The sequence below is a fragment of the Mauremys reevesii genome, linkage group 3 (genome assembly GCF_016161935.1).
Source record: "Mauremys reevesii isolate NIE-2019 linkage group 3, ASM1616193v1, whole genome shotgun sequence".
In the NCBI taxonomy this organism is placed as follows: domain Eukaryota; kingdom Metazoa; phylum Chordata; order Testudines; family Geoemydidae; genus Mauremys; species Mauremys reevesii.
Window position 1 is genome coordinate 98,734,374 of NC_052625.1, and position 21,245 is coordinate 98,755,618.

General features: G+C 39.3%; 1 protein-coding gene across 1 annotated transcript in view; it reads right to left on the bottom strand.

Moving 5' to 3' along the window:
• Positions 1-4,700: 4,700 nt before the first annotated feature.
• The window catches only part of PPP1R14C (protein phosphatase 1 regulatory inhibitor subunit 14C), a 65,366-nt gene continuing 48,821 nt past the window's right edge, over positions 4,701-21,245 (bottom strand). The window contains exons 2-4 of the mRNA XM_039531531.1: positions 18,240-18,323; positions 16,759-16,791; positions 4,701-6,033 (exon numbers count right to left, since the gene is read on the bottom strand). Of these exons, the coding sequence (XP_039387465.1) occupies positions 5,959-6,033; positions 16,759-16,791; positions 18,240-18,323 (192 nt within the window). The 3' untranslated portion in view covers positions 4,701-5,958. The remainder of the gene's footprint in view (positions 6,034-16,758; positions 16,792-18,239; positions 18,324-21,245) is intronic.

The following is a 21,245-nucleotide window of genomic DNA, read 5'->3' on the forward strand; positions in this document are numbered from 1 at the left end:
TAACAAAAGGACTAGAGACCAGCTAATGAGGTCAGATAAAAACCCATCTTAAAACTTACAAACCGTTTGCACGTTTTCAGATCCCCCTGGGAGTCTGAAGAGCAACAAAGAGGTGGAAAGTTAAGCAGTTATTAATCAATCTTTTCACTTAACCTGGCATATTTCCTGCAGAAGCAAGACTGTAGGGGCTCCCCAAGTTATTGTTTTTGGAAAAGGCTAAGCAGATATTTTTTAAAAATCAGTTTGTCCTTGTGTCAAGGGTAGAGAACCCAGCCTCGGAGTGATTAAGGACTAAGCCCAATGCCCAGATTCATATGAGAAGACATAATACAATACAACACAACAACTGGCAGTTCACACGCAAGGTACATCTGAGAACAAAAAGAAAAAAAGATGACTCTTGAGATAGAAGCTATCATTGAAAAAAGTTCACTGCTCCTGTTGGTATGGAAACAGAAAGACAGCACTTTTGTAAGTGTAAGGACATGGATCTTATAAACTAGCTACACTTTAAACTCCCCACCCCGCCCCCCGGACTAGTATCATGTAGAAGCAGCAAATATTAACCAGCACTGGACTCCTTCCCCCAGGGGGATGTGTGAGATGGCCAGGAAGACCAAGATTGAGGACAATCTGGATATAGGAGGTGTCAAGTTCAATAGGATCGGGTCAAGGAACATTCCAACAATTGTTTTTTTCTCCCAGAAAAGGAATAATTCAGGAAGTTGTTAATTTATGATATTGCATGCACTTATACCTATTAAGAAAGAGACTAAAGTTTAAGGGATATGCACAGGGGAGAGAGAATTACACATTCTTCAAGTTTGAGCTGGCAAGAAAACTCACTGCATTATAAGCAGGTTCTTCAAAAAATAATCAAGATAGGCCTGTGGGAGTGGGGAAAACATATTATTAATTCAAGCTATGGAAGAATTCACCATGACAAAGCTTGAGGCAATAGATTCTAAAACTGATTTGGTTACCTAGTGCTTTGATAGGCTTGAAATTAAAACTAGAACAGAAGGATGGAACTCATTGAAGATCATTTATTACTTGTACAAGGTGTGAAAGTCCTTGAGAGACAACTTTAATTAAAGGTTAAGGGCCAAATTAATCTCTGGTGTAACTATTGTAGTCAGCCAAGAAATTAAATCCTTCAGACTGCTGCAGAGGACTTAAATCTCCATTATAATGTACAGGCTGTACCTGCCTGTGCCGCACCTCAGGCAGCATTTTCAAGCCAAATCCAGAAGTGGCAACCAGATGTTAATTAATTAGTAATTGTGTTTATTATGATAGTACCCTGGTGGTACCTATCACACACTCATAATCAGAAGTTTGCCACCACTAAACTTTCCAAGTAACATAGGCCCCCATTCTTCAACTGGCTGTATGCAGGCATAGGGATCTACCCACCGAGCTAGTTGAAAGATCAGAGCCATACTTGGCAATAGAGTTGTCAGTACTTGCCAGTGTTTTGTGTGGTTACCCACCTGTGGGAGGAGCCTCTCCCACTTATTTATTACTTGGTGCCACCCTCTACCTTCAAGGTCTCAACATTAAGTGCATAAGAAGACTCTTAGCTAGATCTTCCTCCCTCCCTGTCTTGTCATTTTTAATCCCCTTGAAAGGCGACAATCCCCCCCACCCCTCAAATGCCCTCTTTTCAGGATTGCCAACTCTACATTTACTTCTGTGGGCAAAAGCAAGCTAGACTAGAAGAGTTTTTAATAGGTGAGTATTTGGGACAACCAAGTTATCAGCTTTTCTTCTCTAGCACAGGAATTTACTTACCTGCTCTTGTTGCCTCCAAAGTCACATTGCTGGTGTGATTAAAAGTCAGGTGGGCTGGAAACAAAATCCTTGCATGCTCCAGCTAAGTTTAGGCCACTGGGAAGAGTGGATAGTGAAGATTCCACATTGCTTTGGTGCCAGCTACTTCTGTAAAATATGCAAACACTAATGTGGAATTATGCAAAGAGTGTACCCTGAAAACCTATGTTCTTATTGGCAACTCAGCTTGTACACTAAAGAGGCAAAACAAAACTCTGCTTCAATATGTATTCATTATGGAGCCAATTCAGTACAATTCACTGGCAGTTTTTAAAGCCAAAGGAAATTTGTATTGCAGCCAAACTTGGCCCTTTTTATTCAAGTTGCCCAGTTAGGCAGTGGAGATGACTTGCAAGATCTTATTTCTAGTTTCACTAACAGTGTGTGCTACTGAAATGACACTCGAGTACTGTGGAGTGCTAGGAACACCCACACATATAAAGAGATAAAGCACCATAAGATCTTAAATCAACAAGTTAATTTCTCCTCTCACACCAGTGAGCCAAGGGTAGCTCCATTAAAAGTCAAAAGAGTAGAATCCGACCTTGTAGGTCCCCAGGCACATTATACCAGCTGGAAAGAAAGGCTATTTAGAGTTCATTTCTGCTTACCAAACACTTTTTAAGAGAGTGAAGCATTTTCAGCCTTACAGCTGGGGAAGTGGAAGCCCTTCCCAGCATTGGCCCTTCTATAGTCACACAACCGGCAAAAACAAAAATCGTAGACGTTATCCTTGATTTTCAAAATCAGCTTTAAGGGAATGATTTATCTGTTCCAAACAGTTCCTCAAAGGATGGTACCATTATTTCCAGCAATATCTGCTGTGTGCAAATCAGAAGATCACAAAGGATGCAATTAACAACAAAGAGAGCATATTACACCTTTCTGGCTAATTAACATTTAGCAACATTGTGCATATTTTTTAGGTAAAATTTAATATAGTGGCAATTTATTGTTTGTGAAGAACAAACAGCAGCAGCGTAATTATCAATATATATGTGAGTTGGTGTAGCTTTAGCTGTACTATGCTTTATTACCACAGGACTAGAAAGTTTGCCATATTTAAAATAAATAAATAAAACCTTTATGGGCCGAGTCACAAAATTCAGACATAGATTCCAAATACCAAAACTCTCAGGGTGTTCAGATCTAGGATGTTACTACTAATAAGCCAGCTGCATTATTCAGAGAAAGCAAAGTTCTGTGGTGTTTAGAACTAGGGAGTTGTTCTAGGCCTGTCTCCATTATATGCCTGAGGAGAAACAGGTATCCAAAGCTGGGAGATAGCAGGGGAATAATATTCACGTAAGCCGATATTGTACCAGTAACAAAATAAATATAACCACTAGTCTCCATGCCAGTGGTAAGTCTCTCGAACTGGAGTGTCTCTCATTGTCAATACTTCACTGAATTATTACTTTGGAGATTATGAAAAGGTCTCTAAGTGTGTACATGGTAGTAAGTTTTCTAGAGGAAGGCATGTGAAAGCCCCTGAATCATCTCACATAATACATTCTTTAATCACTAGAAAGGACGACTAACTTTGTACCAATCCCAGAATTTGATTTCAGTCTGCAGAGACTATTGAAATCTAATACTCAAACATTTGAGGCTAGGTGGTAAGTTAAGGAAGGTTCCCATATGAGTCACTTTCTTTAAAATGTGGTGTGGTTCCAGACATTCTAACATGAGTCGGTCTGCAGCATATCATCCTGTACAAGGAGCATATGTCAAGAACAGTGACTTTAGTCTTAAGAGACCTGCAACAGAGTTAAAGAGAAGTATTCTGCTCTTTTGCTTCTTTATAATGCATTAACACCTGGAAAGGTTTTACCTGATATTTCTAGTGTCAAAAATGGGGAGATCAAAGGGTAAAACCCTAGCCCCGTTAAGGTCAATGACAAAACTCCCAAGATTTCACCTGAAGTGGGTCCAGGATTTCACCTGAAGTCTCAACTTCAATGTTTTTGCTGAGGCCAGCTCTACACTACAGACCTATAATGGTATAACTACACCCCTCAGAGGTGTGGAAAATCCATACCCCTGAGCAACGTAGTTATACCAAGCTAACCCCCCAGGTAAACAGCACAATGTCAATGCGAGAGCTTCTCCTGCCAACATAGTTACGGCCTCTTGGGGAGGTGGACAAACTACGCCGATGGAAGAAGCTCTCCCATTGATGTAGTTGAGTCTTCACTAAAGCGCTATAGTGGGGCAGCTTCACCAGTGTAACTGTGCCACTATAATGCTGTACGTGAAGACAAGCCCTGAGACACTCTTTTGGAAGGCGGAGCTGGATCAAGACATCAAGAGGGACAAGACTTAAAACTGAGCTGCTGTGAGACAGTTTTTAAGACAACCTAAAACTGTTTTCTTTTTGATCTACATAGATTCCTGACCATGCTTGGGATAAAAAGGTACCCTTGGTGACAGATTCAATACCTCCGCTCTATGACTGATGACTGAGAAATTTTCCACTCCAGTTCTTTGGTCCAAAGCACATCAGGAAAAGAAAGTTTCATATTCCTAATATTCTAGTGTAAAAGATAAGCAGGGGAAGCTTTTTTGAAAGCAGTTTTCAGGCTCTATCCATTATAAAGCAGCAAATAACTAACTAAAACAATTTTTTTAAAAATCCTCCCTTTCAGATGACTTTTAAAAGAAAGGGAATTCTCCATATAATTTCTTCATAGAAACTCCCCCCCTTTGACTCCCCCACCAAGCCAGGGTATTAGGCCAGCCTAAGCTGGACTGACATGTATTGACCAACTCATTTTTTCTGTGTATACATCTGTATAACTATCATTGAATATAGGCACTAGTAACTTTGGGAAGTGTAGATGTAACAAGAATCACAAGTTGTTCCATTTATTTGAGTAAATATCTGGTAAATAAAATCATTGATAAACATTACAAAATTAAATACATTTTAAAAAGCTTGCCAGCATACATAAAATTCACAAACATGTATTTCTTATTTTTAAAAATAAAATATGTTCAGAGCACCTTTGATATAAAATGCCTGACTAAATTCATCTACTGGCATATGGTAGCTTACAGAACATCTGGAAAATGTCCTTGATTAAGAAGTGTCAGGGATCCACTGAAAGTATTCCATTCTTGCTTTCACAAGAAAGGAAGACCCATAACTAACAAGTCCCCCCTAGTTCTGGGGACAGAGCTATAAACAAATGCTACACTGTTCTTTATTGAGAGGGGGATCTGCATTGAAACCTCCAATGCAAAACAGTGCTTTTAGTTTGCTCTGGTAGCACTTCTTTCCCCCACACCGTGAAACATTTTTTAGATGGTGATTGACATTTCTCAAAGTATCATGTCAGGTTCTTATACAGTAGGTTAATAAAACTCTAACACACTGTGAGGTGAAGAGGAAATGATCTGGCAAAGCATCAAAGTCAAAAAAACAATTAGAAGTCTACAAATGAAGCCCTTAAGAAACTCCCCAGTTCTCATATGTTGCTTTTTGTATGAGACGATATGCTGAAATTCTTCACCTTGGTGCTTTAAAATGGATTTATAAAATGGCAGCACTCATTTTGGTAATCTAAACGGTTGCCCTCTGGTAACACGTTTGCTTCAACCACCATTTAAATAGTTTACAGTAACAACTCCCCTTCCAGCCACGTGAAACAGTATTCACACCCCCACTTTACAACTTATGTACATACAAGCACAAGAAACTTGACATCCATGAGTTAAATGTACAACCAACTAAAAATGTTATCCAACTAGTTGCTAGGGGGAAAAAAAAGGCAATTCTTCTAGCTCTGCAAGTTTACATACTCTTCTGATTCACCATGTGGGATTGCTGCCCTTCATTGCTATGGCGTGGTCACTAATGCCTGGGTTCTTCACCTGGTTCAATAATCCTTTAGTAGGATAGTTGAGCAGCATCCAAAAACGTTGGTATCCTTGATAAAAAAATTGACACTTAAAAAAAACCCTTAAAAGCACATGAAATAAGACTCCCTTGAGTAAACGTCAAAACTGAACCAAACCAAACAAAAGTTGCTCGGAAAGACAACTCTATTTTAATAAAGGTCTTGTAGTCAAAGTCCCATTTCCCTTGCTAGGTTTCTTGTAAGAGTGCTACTATTTGAGTAGTTATATACTCTTCTTTTGAGGGGGGCTTAGCTTTCTCATCCCTCTTATCCGAGTTAGCAGTTCTCTGATAAATTCCTAGGGAAAAAAAAAAGATTAGAAATAATCAATATTTTGCATCATTAAGACGACATTGTTTTGGGGTTTTTTTTTTAAATGAGGAACACTAAAGCAAACTGTACAAGCTTATCCAGGAGATAAGATTTTACTGATAAGGTGGAATTTATGAGAGCTCTTGGAACCTTAAAGTAAAGGCTACATGCACAATTCCATCATGAAATGGAAAGGAAAGAAACTCATTATTCCCTCCATGTGCAATACAACTCAATTGCTATTCATCTTCCACCCTTTTATTACACAAGTCTATTTGACAGCTGTCCACTGAGCAGCTTTTTTCAAAAGCTAGAAGCAGCAGCTCACGTCAAATGTTATGTTTCAAACTTACGGCTGGTCTCCACTTCCGTGATAAAAATCGATCTAACTTATGCAACTTCAGTTACGTGAATAATGTAACCGAAGTTGGCATAGTTGGATCCACTTACCGCGGTGGCTACACCTTATGCTTCTCAGGGAAGTGGAGTACATAAATCGATGGGAGAGTGCTCTCCCATTGATTTAGCGTGTCTTCAGCAGACCCACTAAAATCGACACTCACTGCATTGATTGCAGCAGTACCAATCTACTGGTAAGTGGAGACTTGCCCTTAGTCTTTCTTTTTTTAAATGTAGCTCTGTATGAGATCAGAGTTAAAATCTAAGTGCAACAAGGTGTTTTCACCTGCACTTTCCTCAAACACAACAGAGGCAATTTTGGTAACCTGCCCTCAAAAATTTTTACCTTCAGACAAAGATCAAGCTCAGGAAATTTCGTCCCCAGGATGACAGTTTCAGAAAGCTACAATCTTTAAAAATATGAAGTTATTATGAAACCTCTAACGACAGTGGTTACTACTGAGAAATTACTGACATTTACGCCACATCTACAGTGGAAAAGCTTGCCAAAAATGTTCCCTTTCCCCATCACTGTTAGCCCCACTTTTGCCAAGTAGTCACACTAGGGTTCCCACTAGTGCTACATGGGTCCCAGAGCCAAACCCCATTTTACCACCTTTTTAAATATAAGGAAATTTAATTGACATAATAATAGTGGGTCCGGCTGAGGGATTCTTGCCCACATGAGGCTTTCACAATTTCTGCGGAAGCTGGGTCACATAGGTGGGAATATATGTAAGTTTACCTAGGGCTGGTCCACACTAAGAAGCGGGGTTGAACTAGGGTACGCAAGTTCAGCTACGTGAATAGCGTAGCTGAATTCGAAGTACCCTAGTTCGAACTACTCACCCATCCAGACGCCGCGGAATCAAAGTCCGCGGCTCCAAGGTCGACTCCGCCACCGCCGTTTGCAGTGGTGGAGTACCGGAGTCGACCGCGGCGCTTCCGGAGTTCGAACTATCGCGTCCAGATTAGACGCGATAGTTCGAACTCCGAGAAGTCGAACTCACCGCGTCGACCCGGCTGGTAAGTGTAGACTAGCCCCTAGTGTAAGCAAGGCTTACGTTAGGCAAAACCAGCAACTAACATCTAGATACAATTTGAGTGATTAAGGATGGTTTTTAAACTTAAAAAGGGCCAGTGCTGTTTAAAATAATAATAAACTTATGCACATGGTTGATCTTTAATCAAGCTAGTAGTCTGACTTCAACAGGTTTTTCTTTTACATTTAAAGACTAGTTATGAGTCACGGTTTGCAGAAAGAGGCCACAATTTAACATTGCTTTGTTATTATGAATCTACTATTATTTGTATATGATCATAGCTTTTTGTTTACATTTAATGAATTCTGGTACAATATCACCTCTTAATACAGGTAAAAATCAAACAAATTATACAAAATGAGTTTTATCCCCTGAATCAAAATTTTGATTAGATCCCAAAATTTGTTTTAGTTGGAATTCCAACTAATCTTAAGATTTTTAATGTCATTTGAGACTTTTGGATAATTGAGTTTACCAGTAGTGCCATCTGTAGTACTGTAAAAACATATGGTAATTTGTTGATGTAAGTACTAGCACATGTGAGTGTCAGCTTGGCCATTAAGTTCTTAATACTGAAGTATAATATAGATATGGGTATCAAGCCAGGAAATAGCTGACAAGATTACTTTCATTTCCATTTTGGAATTGAAAGTAATCAGACCTAGATTTAAAAGACATCTTCATTAGTGTCGCTATAGTGATATTAAATAAAAATAAAGCCCTTTGCTTAGCCCATAACAAACGTTGCACTTCCAAGTTTCATTCCGGGGGGAAGGTTGGGAGAGGGGGAAGGGTTAGAAATGCCAGTGAACAAAGTCAGCACCTACATGCCACACTGATAGGCTCAAATACACAAGTTGAAACCTTGATAAAACAAGTGCTTAAGTTTGTTTGCTATCAGGGCTACAGTATTTATGGGAGATGTCACTATCAGTAACATTTATGATTAGATATATATTTAACTCAAGAGAGGAGTCAGCGTGTTTCTGGATGGACTGCGCGAGTCTCAACACATATTATTCCAATGCAGTAGAAGGAAAGCAAGTTTCCTCCCTGCCCATTTAGAAGAGATTTGATTATGGGAAGAAGACTTTTCAAAACATGGAATAGATTTCTCCCACAGCTGTCCCAAATGAAAAAAGTATGCATCAATGTCTCAAACATTGGATTAGGATAGTTTTAGGAGGAGGAGAAATTTTTTCCTTCCTTTCTGCCCTATTTGATCAGTCTTCCATTCCCTTTCTAAAAGCCTGGAACTTCCCTATCTGCTCCCATAAAAGGCTGCAGGTACTTCACCTCCTTTGCCCCCTGACTCGGCAGCTGCAAAACATGGAGCTCAGAACTTGGCTGACTCCTTAACATCAATGGAACACAAAAGAGCTGATCAGCGACCTGTGTACCTAAGAAGTGAGTAGAGGAACCCTTATAGCTGCACTTCTGATATTGGCATGCTCAGGTTTTCCTATTTGAAATGTGGCCATGGAATTCCACTGAGCTCCTCTCTCACCCCTCCTCCTAGAGGAGCTGTTCAATAGTTTTCCCCCTTTGATATCAAATTTAACTATGACCAGCTTACTTTCTGCTGAAATCTCTGTTTAAAATGAAAGCAAACATACACATGGGAGATTATGAGCAATCAGTAGAAGAAACACTGTTTTAGAAATTCAAAAAAGGAGGGGGAAGCCCTCTTTGAAGTAGAGCCAAAACCCTCCTACACATCATACAGTGCAAGAGGCTTTCATTTTACATTGGAAATTTCAGCTGGTTGCTGCTTAATACTCCCAACAGAACATCAAAACAAGCTGATTTGGCTGGCTGGTAGGTGGAGAAGAGAAATCCCCAGCCAGATCTAAGCTAAGTGAAGGATGTTGATCAGGAAAGGAGATAAATGAATGGTAATGTGTGTGGTTTAAGGAAATAAATGAAATTATTAGAAACGATTTCCCCCTCAGGAGCAATTTTACTTGTGATAAAGAATTCTAAAATATAAACTTATGACTATCAATGCATTTGTAGGTTGCAGACACTTCACACCATGCAGTAGTTAATATATGCCGCAGGTATGCAGTGAAGCAAGTTCCTAATCAGAGTGCTTCCAGCACATTTTTGCTTTGCACTGGGCATCATTCTGCACCTGATGCCTGCATAAAACTCAGATACTAATACACAGCTGTGCCTTTCTGCTCACATACTCAGCTGTTCTTTGCTTTGAAAGCATGCAAAAAGAAAGCAAGAAGGATCTCACAAGGCTGCAGATTTGTTTTCCTTGGCTGATTGGGAGATGGGAAGATGCTTCATAATGGTTTATTGTGCATTCATTTTATAATCACCAAATTAGCTAACTCAATACTTCTGGAACAGCAATGGCCCTTTGCTTTCTTTAAATGCTACAAAGAAAAGGATTGAAATTGGTTGTTTGCACCTTTTATTCTTTACAGATGTATAAGGAGGCAGCTTAATAGGTGGGGGGCTATTTGTTCTCCACACACACACACCCCTCAGAAACAGGTTTCCCACTATTTACTTTTACATTAGAAATCCTGGTTCTCTCTACCTTGTTTTTCTTGGAATGCTTGATTGATTATGGTTGAGAATTGGTAGGTTTGACAGTTACCATGCAAATAAAAACTGATTGTGTTAAAGAACCCAATTTTTTTAAAAATCAAAACACTTCCCTTCCCTTCCCAGGTTTTGTTAACATCTATTTAACTCATATGCCTGAAAAACACTTAGGAACAACAGTTCTGTTAAAGAATCAAGGGCTAAGAAAGTTCGCTCTTTGATATCTCCAAGGAATCCCTGCAGCAAAACTTGGCACCCCTCTTATTTTTAAAGAAGAAAAAACAAAGAAACACACTAAGTAAGGCCTTTATTTTCAAAGCAGTAAAAAAAGGCACAAACCTAGTTTAATTTCTTTTGCAGGTCACCTGTAAACACAATTTGTTACAAATGAGGAGATCCCTGTTAATGAACCATGGGAGGCCATTGTTTCTAGAAGACATGCCTTTCTAATTCAAAGGAGCAAATATGCATGAGAGAGAGAGAGAGAGAGACTAAATCTATATTTCATTTGAATTCATTTATATTCAGACCTTCAGGCATTTTCCTGGTCTCCCCCCGCTAACATTTTTCCTAGAATCACAGGCATGCAGTTCAGATAAAGCAGAATTAAAACAAACAAACAAACAAAAAAAGATGAAATGCTAATTCAGCAAGAGGGGAAATCATATCACCTCTCCCCTTTGGCGGTGTGATTCACTGTTTTAATGGCCAACAATGAATTCCAGGTTTCCTGTTTAAATTATTCCAATTAGTTCCAGAGTCTAATTGGACACCATCCCTACAGATGTTTCTCCACATGTACAGGATACTTGTGATAAGATCCTCTTATCCTAGAAATACTTGGACTCCTATACAGAAGCATTTCTAGTCTGGTTTACTAGACAAGCCAAATAAGGGGCAGTATTCATTTGCACAAAGTAACCTTTCCCTCCACAGTCTTAGCTCTCCACAACCAAGTAAAACTCCTGATGGGGTCATTGAGCAACACTGGCCACAGGTGGAGGACATCTCTTCAGAGGGACACTGATCAGCTGGAGCAATACAAGAACAGTAAGCTATTGCTCTGTTAGTCCCAGGACATTCGAGAAGTTGGTCCAATAAAAGATATTACCTCACCCACCTGGTCTCAATAAAGGAACAGACTGACAGGTCTTTACACAGGTGTGTGTGGGGAAGAAAATATACAAATCCTCAGTTGCCAGCAGTGTGCTAAAGATAATGCAGGGTTAGTTCCCACTACGGTCCCTTGGTGGAGCGGGGTGGTGACAGGTGCCTCAAAAGGGGAACGAAGGAGGTGGAGCCATGAGTCTACTTTCTCTCCCCAATCTATATTGGTCCAAAGCATGAGTGGATAGCAGTCCTCTTGCACACTAAGTTGCTCACGGAGACATAATCCCTTCCTCCAAGTTGTCCAGGGGATAGTGCCACTTCATTGGGACTGACCTTTCCCATCTCTATTGTGGCACTTAGCCAGTGGATTGAGCAAGGTATACTGGGAAGAGATATTCCCACACCTTCTGAACCATTCGCAGGCACTGCTGTTTTTGCAGTTTCTTCTCCCCCATGCAGTGCACCAACATCACTACAATGGAAACACATTTCTGGTCCTTTGCTTATGTTTGTGGTATTGAGTGCAAATCTAGTGCTCTCCAGTGTCACTGTACAATATGAAGCAGATCCTCAGCCGCTGCAAACTGCCATAGCTCCATGTACGTCAATGGAGCTAAGAATTTATGTACCATCTGAAGAACTGCCCCTATGTTCTCTATACTCTGTCTATTTGGATTACTGCATTTCCTCTCTTGTAAAAGGTGCATTTCTTTGGTGTTTAGTTTCCTACTTGGTTTTGAACAGTAAATATTACAACCTTGTGATTAAAGATGAAGTTTTGAACTTGTTACTGTTGTTTCAAGGCCACAGCAAATTTATGATTTTTTGGCTTTGAGGTTGTAAACTTCTAGTTTGAAATTGAACTTGCCAGCCACATCTGTAGAATAAACTGCACAATATGTGCATTGTGTGAGACATGCCCAAACACTTAGCCCAAACCATAGTCCAAAAGCTTTGTTACAAAGCTACCAATGCAGGACTGAAAATTTCTGAAATGCTCCAACTGTTCAAGTAGCCAGGGGGAACTGACTAAGTCACTTAACTAGTAGAGTCCTGTACTTTCTTTTGCTGACTCCATTCATGGATACAGGAGCTTGTTAAGTACATACATACATACATACATACATACACACACACACACCACCCCAGTCAGAGACAGCCTAGACATGAATTATCAGAATTACCAATCTCATTGGCCTTGTTTACAACAGGAAATCTCCTACCATTGTGCTAGTCACTGTGGCAGCCCCACCAGCACGAGCGCTAACGTAGACCAGCCAGAGGTTTCTGAGACTTGCTCTGATACTAGCATTCTCAGTATTGCTACCAATGGTGGAGCTGCACCAGTGGGAGATTCTCAAAAGTTAATACAGACAGAGTCCTCAAGTTCTTCAAAATAGATGCCTTGATAAAAACTCATTCTTGTCAGGTCCACAACAGTTCTTTAATATTCAATTTTCAATAGATCGTCAAAAAAGTAAGTTTTAGTGTCCTCCTTGACAGGTGACAATACCCAGCGGCTTTTCTATGGTGCTCATCACTGCAACATGAGTGCTACAAACATTAATTTGTCATCACAAACACCCACTGTGATTCAGAGTAAGCAACCCCACATTTGGCAGACAGGGAATTGAGGAACAGAAATATTGACTTGCCCCAGATCTGTCTTGATCTTCTCACTCCCAGGACAGTGCAGAAAGGCCATGCTTCTTCTACATGCTAGAGTATAGGGATGGTATTCTTTTCTGAGAATGGCTAGCTGTTTTGAGCACAGAGGCTCAAGTTACTGCAGAATACATAAATATTAAAATCAACTGGAACATGAAAATTTATTAAGTGACCCTCATGGATAAAAAAAAAATATGGACCCAACATACATTCCTCACCTCTTCATGACAGTTATTTTGCAGATGAGACTAAAATGCTCTTTAAGTTTCTCCATTCATCTGAAAAAAGGAGCTACAGTAGCCTTCCAAAATATTCATTCACCCCAAAATAGTCATTCAGTCTGTCACAGAAGGATCCCCAATTTTTGAACCGTGTATAATGAAAGGAGTATCCACTCTTGGGTGGTGAAAAGACTTCAGCAATACAATTCAAAAAGTCTTGCCCAAGTTTGAAAATTTCAGTTTGCATGCCAGACTTGGAGGCTTTTCTTTAAACTTATATTCTCTTCCTAACCCTGGGTTTTCTAGAGGTATCGCCGTTTCTCTTCAGCAGGTGTGACCTAATCACATTAAGGAAGCAGGCCTTTATTAGTTATACTTTAGGATCTAACAGTAGCTTGCAAAGTGTGCCTCTTAGCCATTGCTTTTTAGAAACACAGTGAAGTTGGCATCATCTGCCCAGAAGACATTTTTAGTTCCTGGCACACACTACCAAACTTGCTTCTGAGATTAGGGGACATATCAGTCACATTACACATTTTTCCTGGTTAAGATGTTACACTGAATATATTTAAATAGCTTTTAGTCAGTGGGTCTTATTTTATATGCAAGCCAAACTATAATCCATAATACCTTCTTAATCAAAATGATTGGAGAATATTGAATGACTGACATTTCTTTATTTGAATAATTAAGTTTATAAAGTCATGAAAATGATAATTTACTGCAATATGCCAGCTTTAAACATGTTTCGTTCAGGTGAAAGTAGCAGCAATTGCTGTCTTACACAACCTCAGCTTTTAGAAGAACTGAGCATGCTCAGATGTCTAGTTGTATTTTACTTTGAAGGAAGATAAACACTAATAAATTAGTGCCTATTATTATTTTAGATAATTTAAAAGAGAGAAAAACCTTAAAACCTGCCACCTGCTGAATGACCTAAATAATTCTGTTTCTTCTGATCGGACAAGCCATTGAGTATAAATGCACAAAAGTAACTCCTGAAACTTTCCTTAACCTTCCACCTCCTAAGAGTTGACAAAACTATGCAGAACTGACTTCAGATGACCAATCTGCCAAAATGACACCTTATCATCCATATAATGTAGCTTCAAGTTACTGAACTTTGATTTTATTGGCTTTCCTTTCATGTGCTGTAAAATTGCAGATTTCATACTACATTAATTTTTTCTACTTAGAACTCAGGATCACAAGCATTTTTCAGGTGGTAGATCTTTAAATGTTAAATCCTTGCCAGAAATAGAACTTATCATCATGTTTGAATTACAGCTCCTTAGAAGGAGAAATGCCACACACTACACTTCTCTCCACATGCACACGCGTGTGCACACACACACACACTTACTTCTCTTGCTCTTATAGAAATAGTTCACATGCTAGTGTGATAACAGCCAGATACATGCGCATGCATGTTGTGTATTTGTTTATATATATGTAAACAGTATTTTTTTCTTCCATGTCCCAGGACTTTTTCTTTTCCCCTTCTCAACCCCAAACTGGGCAGATTACCTCACTGGCAGAGGAAGAAGAGACCCTGCTCACTGCAGTCTGTCAATTCTACTCCCATGCCAGCTCAAAGGGTCACCAAGGGAGTGAGAGGAGACTCTTCAAGGTAAGAGCATTGCCTCCACTTCACTGGCACAGGAGTCAAGGACCAAGAATTTAGAATACTAAAATCTAATCCCCTATCATGGTGCCTTCAAACTTTGGCTCTTCACTTTCAGTTTAACGTTAGTGGGTTTAACATTAGTGCACACACAAATCTATGTACTGTTCCATTTAAGCTGCCATACCAATTAACCCTGTTTTTATTACTGTACGTGAATTCCTTCACGCATACAGATATTTTCTAAAATTATGTTAAACACCGAACACCACCTCATTCTCAAGTGTCAGTTGTGTATTTAAAATAAAGAAATAAAATTTGTATCTGTCTCAAAAACTAGTCAGAATTTTGGTATAATGAACAGATTTTTAAGCAAAACAATTTTAGCTTAAACTAATTTTTTAATTATTAGTTTCCCCTCTTGCCCTACCCTTCGCTCCCAAAAAAGCCATCCTCACACATTTATCTAGTTGGGAAAATGGGGTAATCTTGCAAGATTAAAACAGAAGAGACACATTCAGAGCCACCCTCGATAAGTCCATTTGAGCTATTCCTGTTCTGCATCTCTTCACCCTTCCTCTCTCCATCTCCCCCACCTCAGAGGCCAAGGGACATCAGCAATGTCAGGTTCCTGACACCAGATCAGCCTTCCAGACCAATAGCATGAAAAACAATTGAAGTTCAATGGCCTTTGCTAGAATATGTTGACTGGGTCATCTCAAACGTAGCACAACTACTGTGAGACACATCAGGAAGACTTGGCCTTTTAGCCTAGTATCTCTGTAGGAATCCCAGCAACGTATCACCTCTACCATTTCCATCACACTGAAGAATAAGCTAAACCAGCATTAGTATCCGAGCCTTTCTGAGCAACATTTCCATCATCACGAACAAAAGACTTCATTGGCCATAGCTGCAGCAATTGGTCATAAACAGACTTCTCCAGTATAAGGTTCTGTAAGAATTTAAGGCAGAAATAGACAAAGAATTGTCCTTTCAACCATGACAGAGGTTTTGCCTGACAGATTGCTTCAGTATTCTATGTTAAAGAAAGCAGCTCAGATTACAGCCATTTCAGCCCTATTCTCCCCTGAAGCAGAACCAGTTGCCCACAGCCTTGTTTAATAATGGCACACCCCCTGTCAAGCACAGCTTGACTACAGCAGTTACCCAATAGTGGAATCCAAGCTACCAGGCATTCCCTGCCCACAACTGCAGTATCTTAGATACCACTATTTGGCATTTGTTCAGAAGGTATTGATTTTTATAATGGGGATCACTTTATTTTAAATAAAGTGTTGAGTAACCTAAAAGTTTTGATCATGCATTTTAGTAGTTCAACTATTGCGGTTTTATGCATAAAGCCAAAATATCTGTTAGATCACCAGGCTCACTCTTCCTAGTAAACATGTGCAATTGTGGTATAGGTGCATACAAGTATTTTCTAAACTTTGATGCAAATATCCACTTAATAGAAGTCTGTTGGCTTAATCATTCCACTGTATTGTATTTGTATCCATTTATAAGGTGGCTGGACACATACAGCTCAAACAAATGTCTGTAAAATAAGATGCAAGTCTCTCCCCAAAGATAAGTTAAAAAAAGATGAGAGTCTAGTGGTCTTGCTTAGGAGACCATACAATACATTTAATAGGTTGAAACAATGTTACACAAATATAGTAATTCGTTCGGTCAGATTTTTATCATTTCAGATGAAGTAATTCCATTTGTTCACTTCTTTACATCTGAGCTTCACATCTTGATTTCGGTATTACTGAAGGCAACCAACGCATTAGAGAAGGACAAGTAACACTACATTAATAGTTTGCACATTTTACCTGCATCAGAAATCAAAACCCTAATACTTAGCTAGGAATAATCAACTTTCTTCCAAAGAGCCCAATCCTGCTCAAGTAAAACAACAGAACTCCAGCATTCCAGGGGAGACTGTCAGGCCTGAAATGTTCAGACCCCCTCAACTCCAAATCAGCATTCCCATATTTTTACCTAAAGATACAGATAGCTATAGTGCAACTACACTGTTTAACAGGGAAAAATGGTATTCAAGAAAAGGGGTACTTCACCTCAGTTGGTTTGTAGCAGTCTACAAGAGCTTCCTAGAAGTAAAACATGAAAGAAGCGTCAGTTTCCGTATTAAATCATGTCAGTTTTGAAAAGTAAAAACAAATCTATAATCTTAGGTTATCATACTTTCATAGTGTTTTTCCCATATATAATCAAGCTACATCTATTAGTTTTCATGTAGTTTACAGAGGAAAGATGTGCAATCTTTACAGAGCATAGCAGCATAGGTGGAGCAAAGTATCTCTAGCAGAAAGGGACTACACCACTGGGCTCAGAGGGGAAGTAGTAGCAGCTTCCTTAAAAAGGAATTCTACATTCAAAATCCCAATTTGTACATCACCAAGGAGATGGGAGCGAGGAGGAGAAGCTAAGATTTCATGCATACAAACACTACCCCCAACACAGCCCAAGATTCAAGTAACTTTTTACTGGGAACTTTTCACTAGGGCATCACTAACTGGGTTCATAACATGTGAACTGGGATGAATGTCTGTATACTAGATCTTGTTCCATTTCCTCTCATCTATCTTAACTATTGCCTATTTTATTGCAAGTCCCGCATTGGCTTGAAGTGTCATTTCCAGACACACAATTATTCTTCCTTTCTCCCCTCTCTTCCCTCCCCCGCTCCATTTCATTAACATTTACCTCAAACAAGATTATAGTATTAGAACAAGTCTACTGTCATTGCCTAATTCAGCTGACATACTTTGGATTTCCCTGTTCTGTTATTTATTGTTGTTGACTATCTTGATCTTTTCTGAACATTTTTAGATAGAGCCATGAATGGCTACCAATGTGTTATGTTTTTACGCTCAAAAAATTGCACATTTCAATATCAGAGGGGTAGCCGTGTTAGTCTGGATCTGTAAAAGCTTGCATCTGAAGAAGTGGGTATTCACCCACGAAAGCTCATGCTGCAAAACGTCTGTTAGTCTATAAGGTGCCACAGGATTCTTTGTTGCTTTCACATTTCAATAGAAGTTGTAGTTATTTTTTCATGGCTAGGAAAAGATTAGTAATGTAATGAAGACCACTGGGATCAGTATACATGCATTAATAGGGAATAACACCAACACTGTCATGACCAGAAGATCCACTGATTTCTGAGGTTCTTAAAGTTACTCATGGGTTTTTTCCTCTTCATATTTACAATACAAACGACACTTGGACAAAAGTTAAGGTGCTCTACTACTTCTCAGAATAATTATCCCTCTCACTGGTGTACTGGACCTTGTATTTTCACTATTGTCATCCTCATTCAAGGAGTTTGCGAAGGGAATCTGTTTACAGATGCTAGGGAATCTGTTTACATTCAGACAGTAGTCCTAGATAGGTTACATTAAATTCCCTTTTCTCAAATTTAGGAAATACTCATTCTAAGGCTTCCAGCAGAACGGAGTCATTCAGAATTAAGATATAGTGACTCTGATATGTTAAGTCAGCCATCTTCAAGTTTACTTTAGGAAAAATATTTTACCTGTAATTTGGTAGCTCTCTCCTCTTCATTAGTTGCATCAAGAAGGTCATCAATGTCAATTTCTACATCTGGCATCTCTTCTTCCTGCAAAATGAAAAATCAGGTTGAGTGCATTACGTTGTCCTTCGACCTAAAAGCTGAGCTGGCAGTCTAGCAATAGTATGTGCATTACCATCTGCTGGGGGTCAGAGGAGAAAAAAAAATCAATTAGAGACACCAGGTTGGTTCTTCATTCCTAGGCCGAGAGAGGTCACTCACAGCATGCTTAGGCCTCGCTAGTATAGGAAGGAAGATTTCTCTTAATCAACTCTTCTGATAATTTCAGGAACAGTATTACCTACTTCAAGAAGTGCGTCATATAGCCCTCCTTGGATTGGAGCCAATGAAGTGTTCAGTGTGGGGGAAAGGATAAAGAAGCAAAAGAATTGCTTTGAAAATTATACTCTGGATTGGCCTTTTGGCTGTTCCCCTCATTTCAGTTATGGAAAGTCATGTTCATTCACTGTTAGCACAAAGTGACAGCCAAGTCCCCAGCTGAAAAGTTCATATTTCTAGTGCCCACAATGAAGAAATGAGAAATCTCATGCACAAAGTCCTTCCCCGGAAGATTTTTATATTCAATTGATATCCCAGAGCTTTTGCATCACCACTGAAATCAGACAGATGTTACATGTGAGACAAAGCTATTCAGAAATTGGATCTTTCTGCCCACTAGTTTTAGGAAACATGAGCAGCAATATATAAATTTTGAAGTACTACATGCTTCTTCAGTCTCTCCAATAGAAAGCATTTTTGCTAAATTTAGATATCCCTGCTTACTGCATTTAAATTACGTAAAAAAAATTCTGTTGAGCATTTTAACTGTCCAACCAAATATAATGTCCAAGCTGTTCCTCTGTACTTACAAGTATCTTGACATTAGCAGTCAAGATTCATTTTACTCTTACCATCAAAATAACTAGCCAGATCACAGATTCCACCAGCAAACAAAACACCAACTAGGACAGAGACTTAAGCTTCTCCTTTAAGCTAAGTTTGCATTTTGTTATTTCGTGAGGGATGTGGATGGATGTTTTTTCCTTTTGAAAAAAGTAGAAATGTCACAGAAACATCCTAGTGTAGAACTGTAGATTGTTAGATAATATCAATATGGATCTGGAATGCAAGTCACTTGCATTATTAGCAAATGCACTGCTTTGCAGCAGACACTTCAAGCAGTAGTTAGGCGTGGATGTTCACTGAGTAAAATCAAAAATATTTTCAACTGGAAGTTACTTTTTTCCCTAAAATACTGTGTGCATGCACACTCACAAAACCACCAACCTCTTCCCCAAAACTGGGTACAAATTAAGTGTAAGAAGGGTTAAAAAAAAAAAAGGTACTTTGAAAGTATTGTGTGGACTAAAAAACCACCATTCAATTGAAGTCAGAATTCTAAAGTTAAACATAACAGCGGCCATAGTGGGTTTGACCAAAGGTCCATCTAGCTCAGTATCCTGTCTTCTGTCAGTTGTCAATGCCAGGTACCCCAGAGGGACTGAACAGAACTGGTATTCATCCCCTGTCGTTCATTCCCAGCTTCTGGCAGATAGAGGCTAGAGACACCATCCCTGCCTATCCTGGCTAATAGCCATTGATGGACCTATTCTCCATGAATTTAATCTAGGGTTTTTTTTAATCCTGTTATAGTCTTGGCCTTCACAACATCCTCTGATAAAGAGTTCCACAGGTTGACTGTGTGTTGTGTGAAGAAATCCTTCATTTTGTTTCTTTTAAACCTGCTACCTATTAATTTAATTTGGTGACCTCTAGTTCTTGTGTTATGAGAAGGAGTAAATAGCACTTCCTTATTTACTTTCTCCACACCAGTCATGATTTTATAGACCCCAATCATATTCCCCCTTAGTCATCTCTTTTCCAAACTGAAGAGTCAGTCTTATTAATCTCTTCTCATACGGAAGCCGTTCCATACCCCTAATCATTTTTGTTGCCCTTTTCTGAACCTTTTCCAATTCCAATATATCTTTTTTGAGATGGGGCGACCACATCTGCACACAGTATTCAAGATGTGGGTGTACCATGGATTTATACAGAGGCAATATGATATTTCTGTCTTATTATTATCTATCCCTTTCTTAATGATTCCCAACATTCTGTTCATTTTTTTGACTGCCGCTGCACATTGAGTGGATGTTTTCAGAGAACTATCCACTATGACACCAAGATCTCTTTCTTGAGCGGTAACAGCTAATTTATGTTGGGATTATGTTTTCCAATGTGCATTACTTTGCATTTATCAGCATTGGATTTTATCTGCTATTTTGTTGCCTAGTCACCCAGTTTTGAGAGATCCTTTTGTAGCTTTTCACAGTCTGCCTGGGACTTAACTATCCTGAGTAGCTTTGTATCATCTGCAGATTTTGCCATCTCGCTGTTTACCCCTTTTTCCAGATCATTTATGAATATGTTGAATAGGACTGATCCCAGTACAGGCCCCTGGGGGACACCACTATTTACTTTTCTCCATTCTGAAAACTGACCATTTATTCCTACCCTTTATTTCTTATCTCTGAACCAGTTACCAATCCGTGAGAGGGCCTTCCCTCTTATCCCATGACAGGTTATCCACTGGATCCCCCTTGTCCACATGCTTGTTGACCCCTTAAAGAATTCTAGTAGATTGCTGAGGCATGATTTCCGTTTACAAAAAACATGTTGACTCTTCCCCCACAAATCATCTGTGCATCTGCCAATTTTGTTCTTTACTATAGTTTCAGCCAGTTTGCCCGGTATTGAAGATGGGTTTACTGACCTATGTTTGCTGGGATCACCTTGGGGCCCCTTTTTAAAAACTGGCATCACATTAGCTATCCTCCAGTCATTTGGTACAGAAGCTGATTTAAATGATAGGTTACAGACTACAGTTAGTAGTTCTGCAATTTCACATTTGTGTTCCTTCAGAACTCTTGGGTGAATACCATTGGTCCTGGTGACTTATTACTGTTT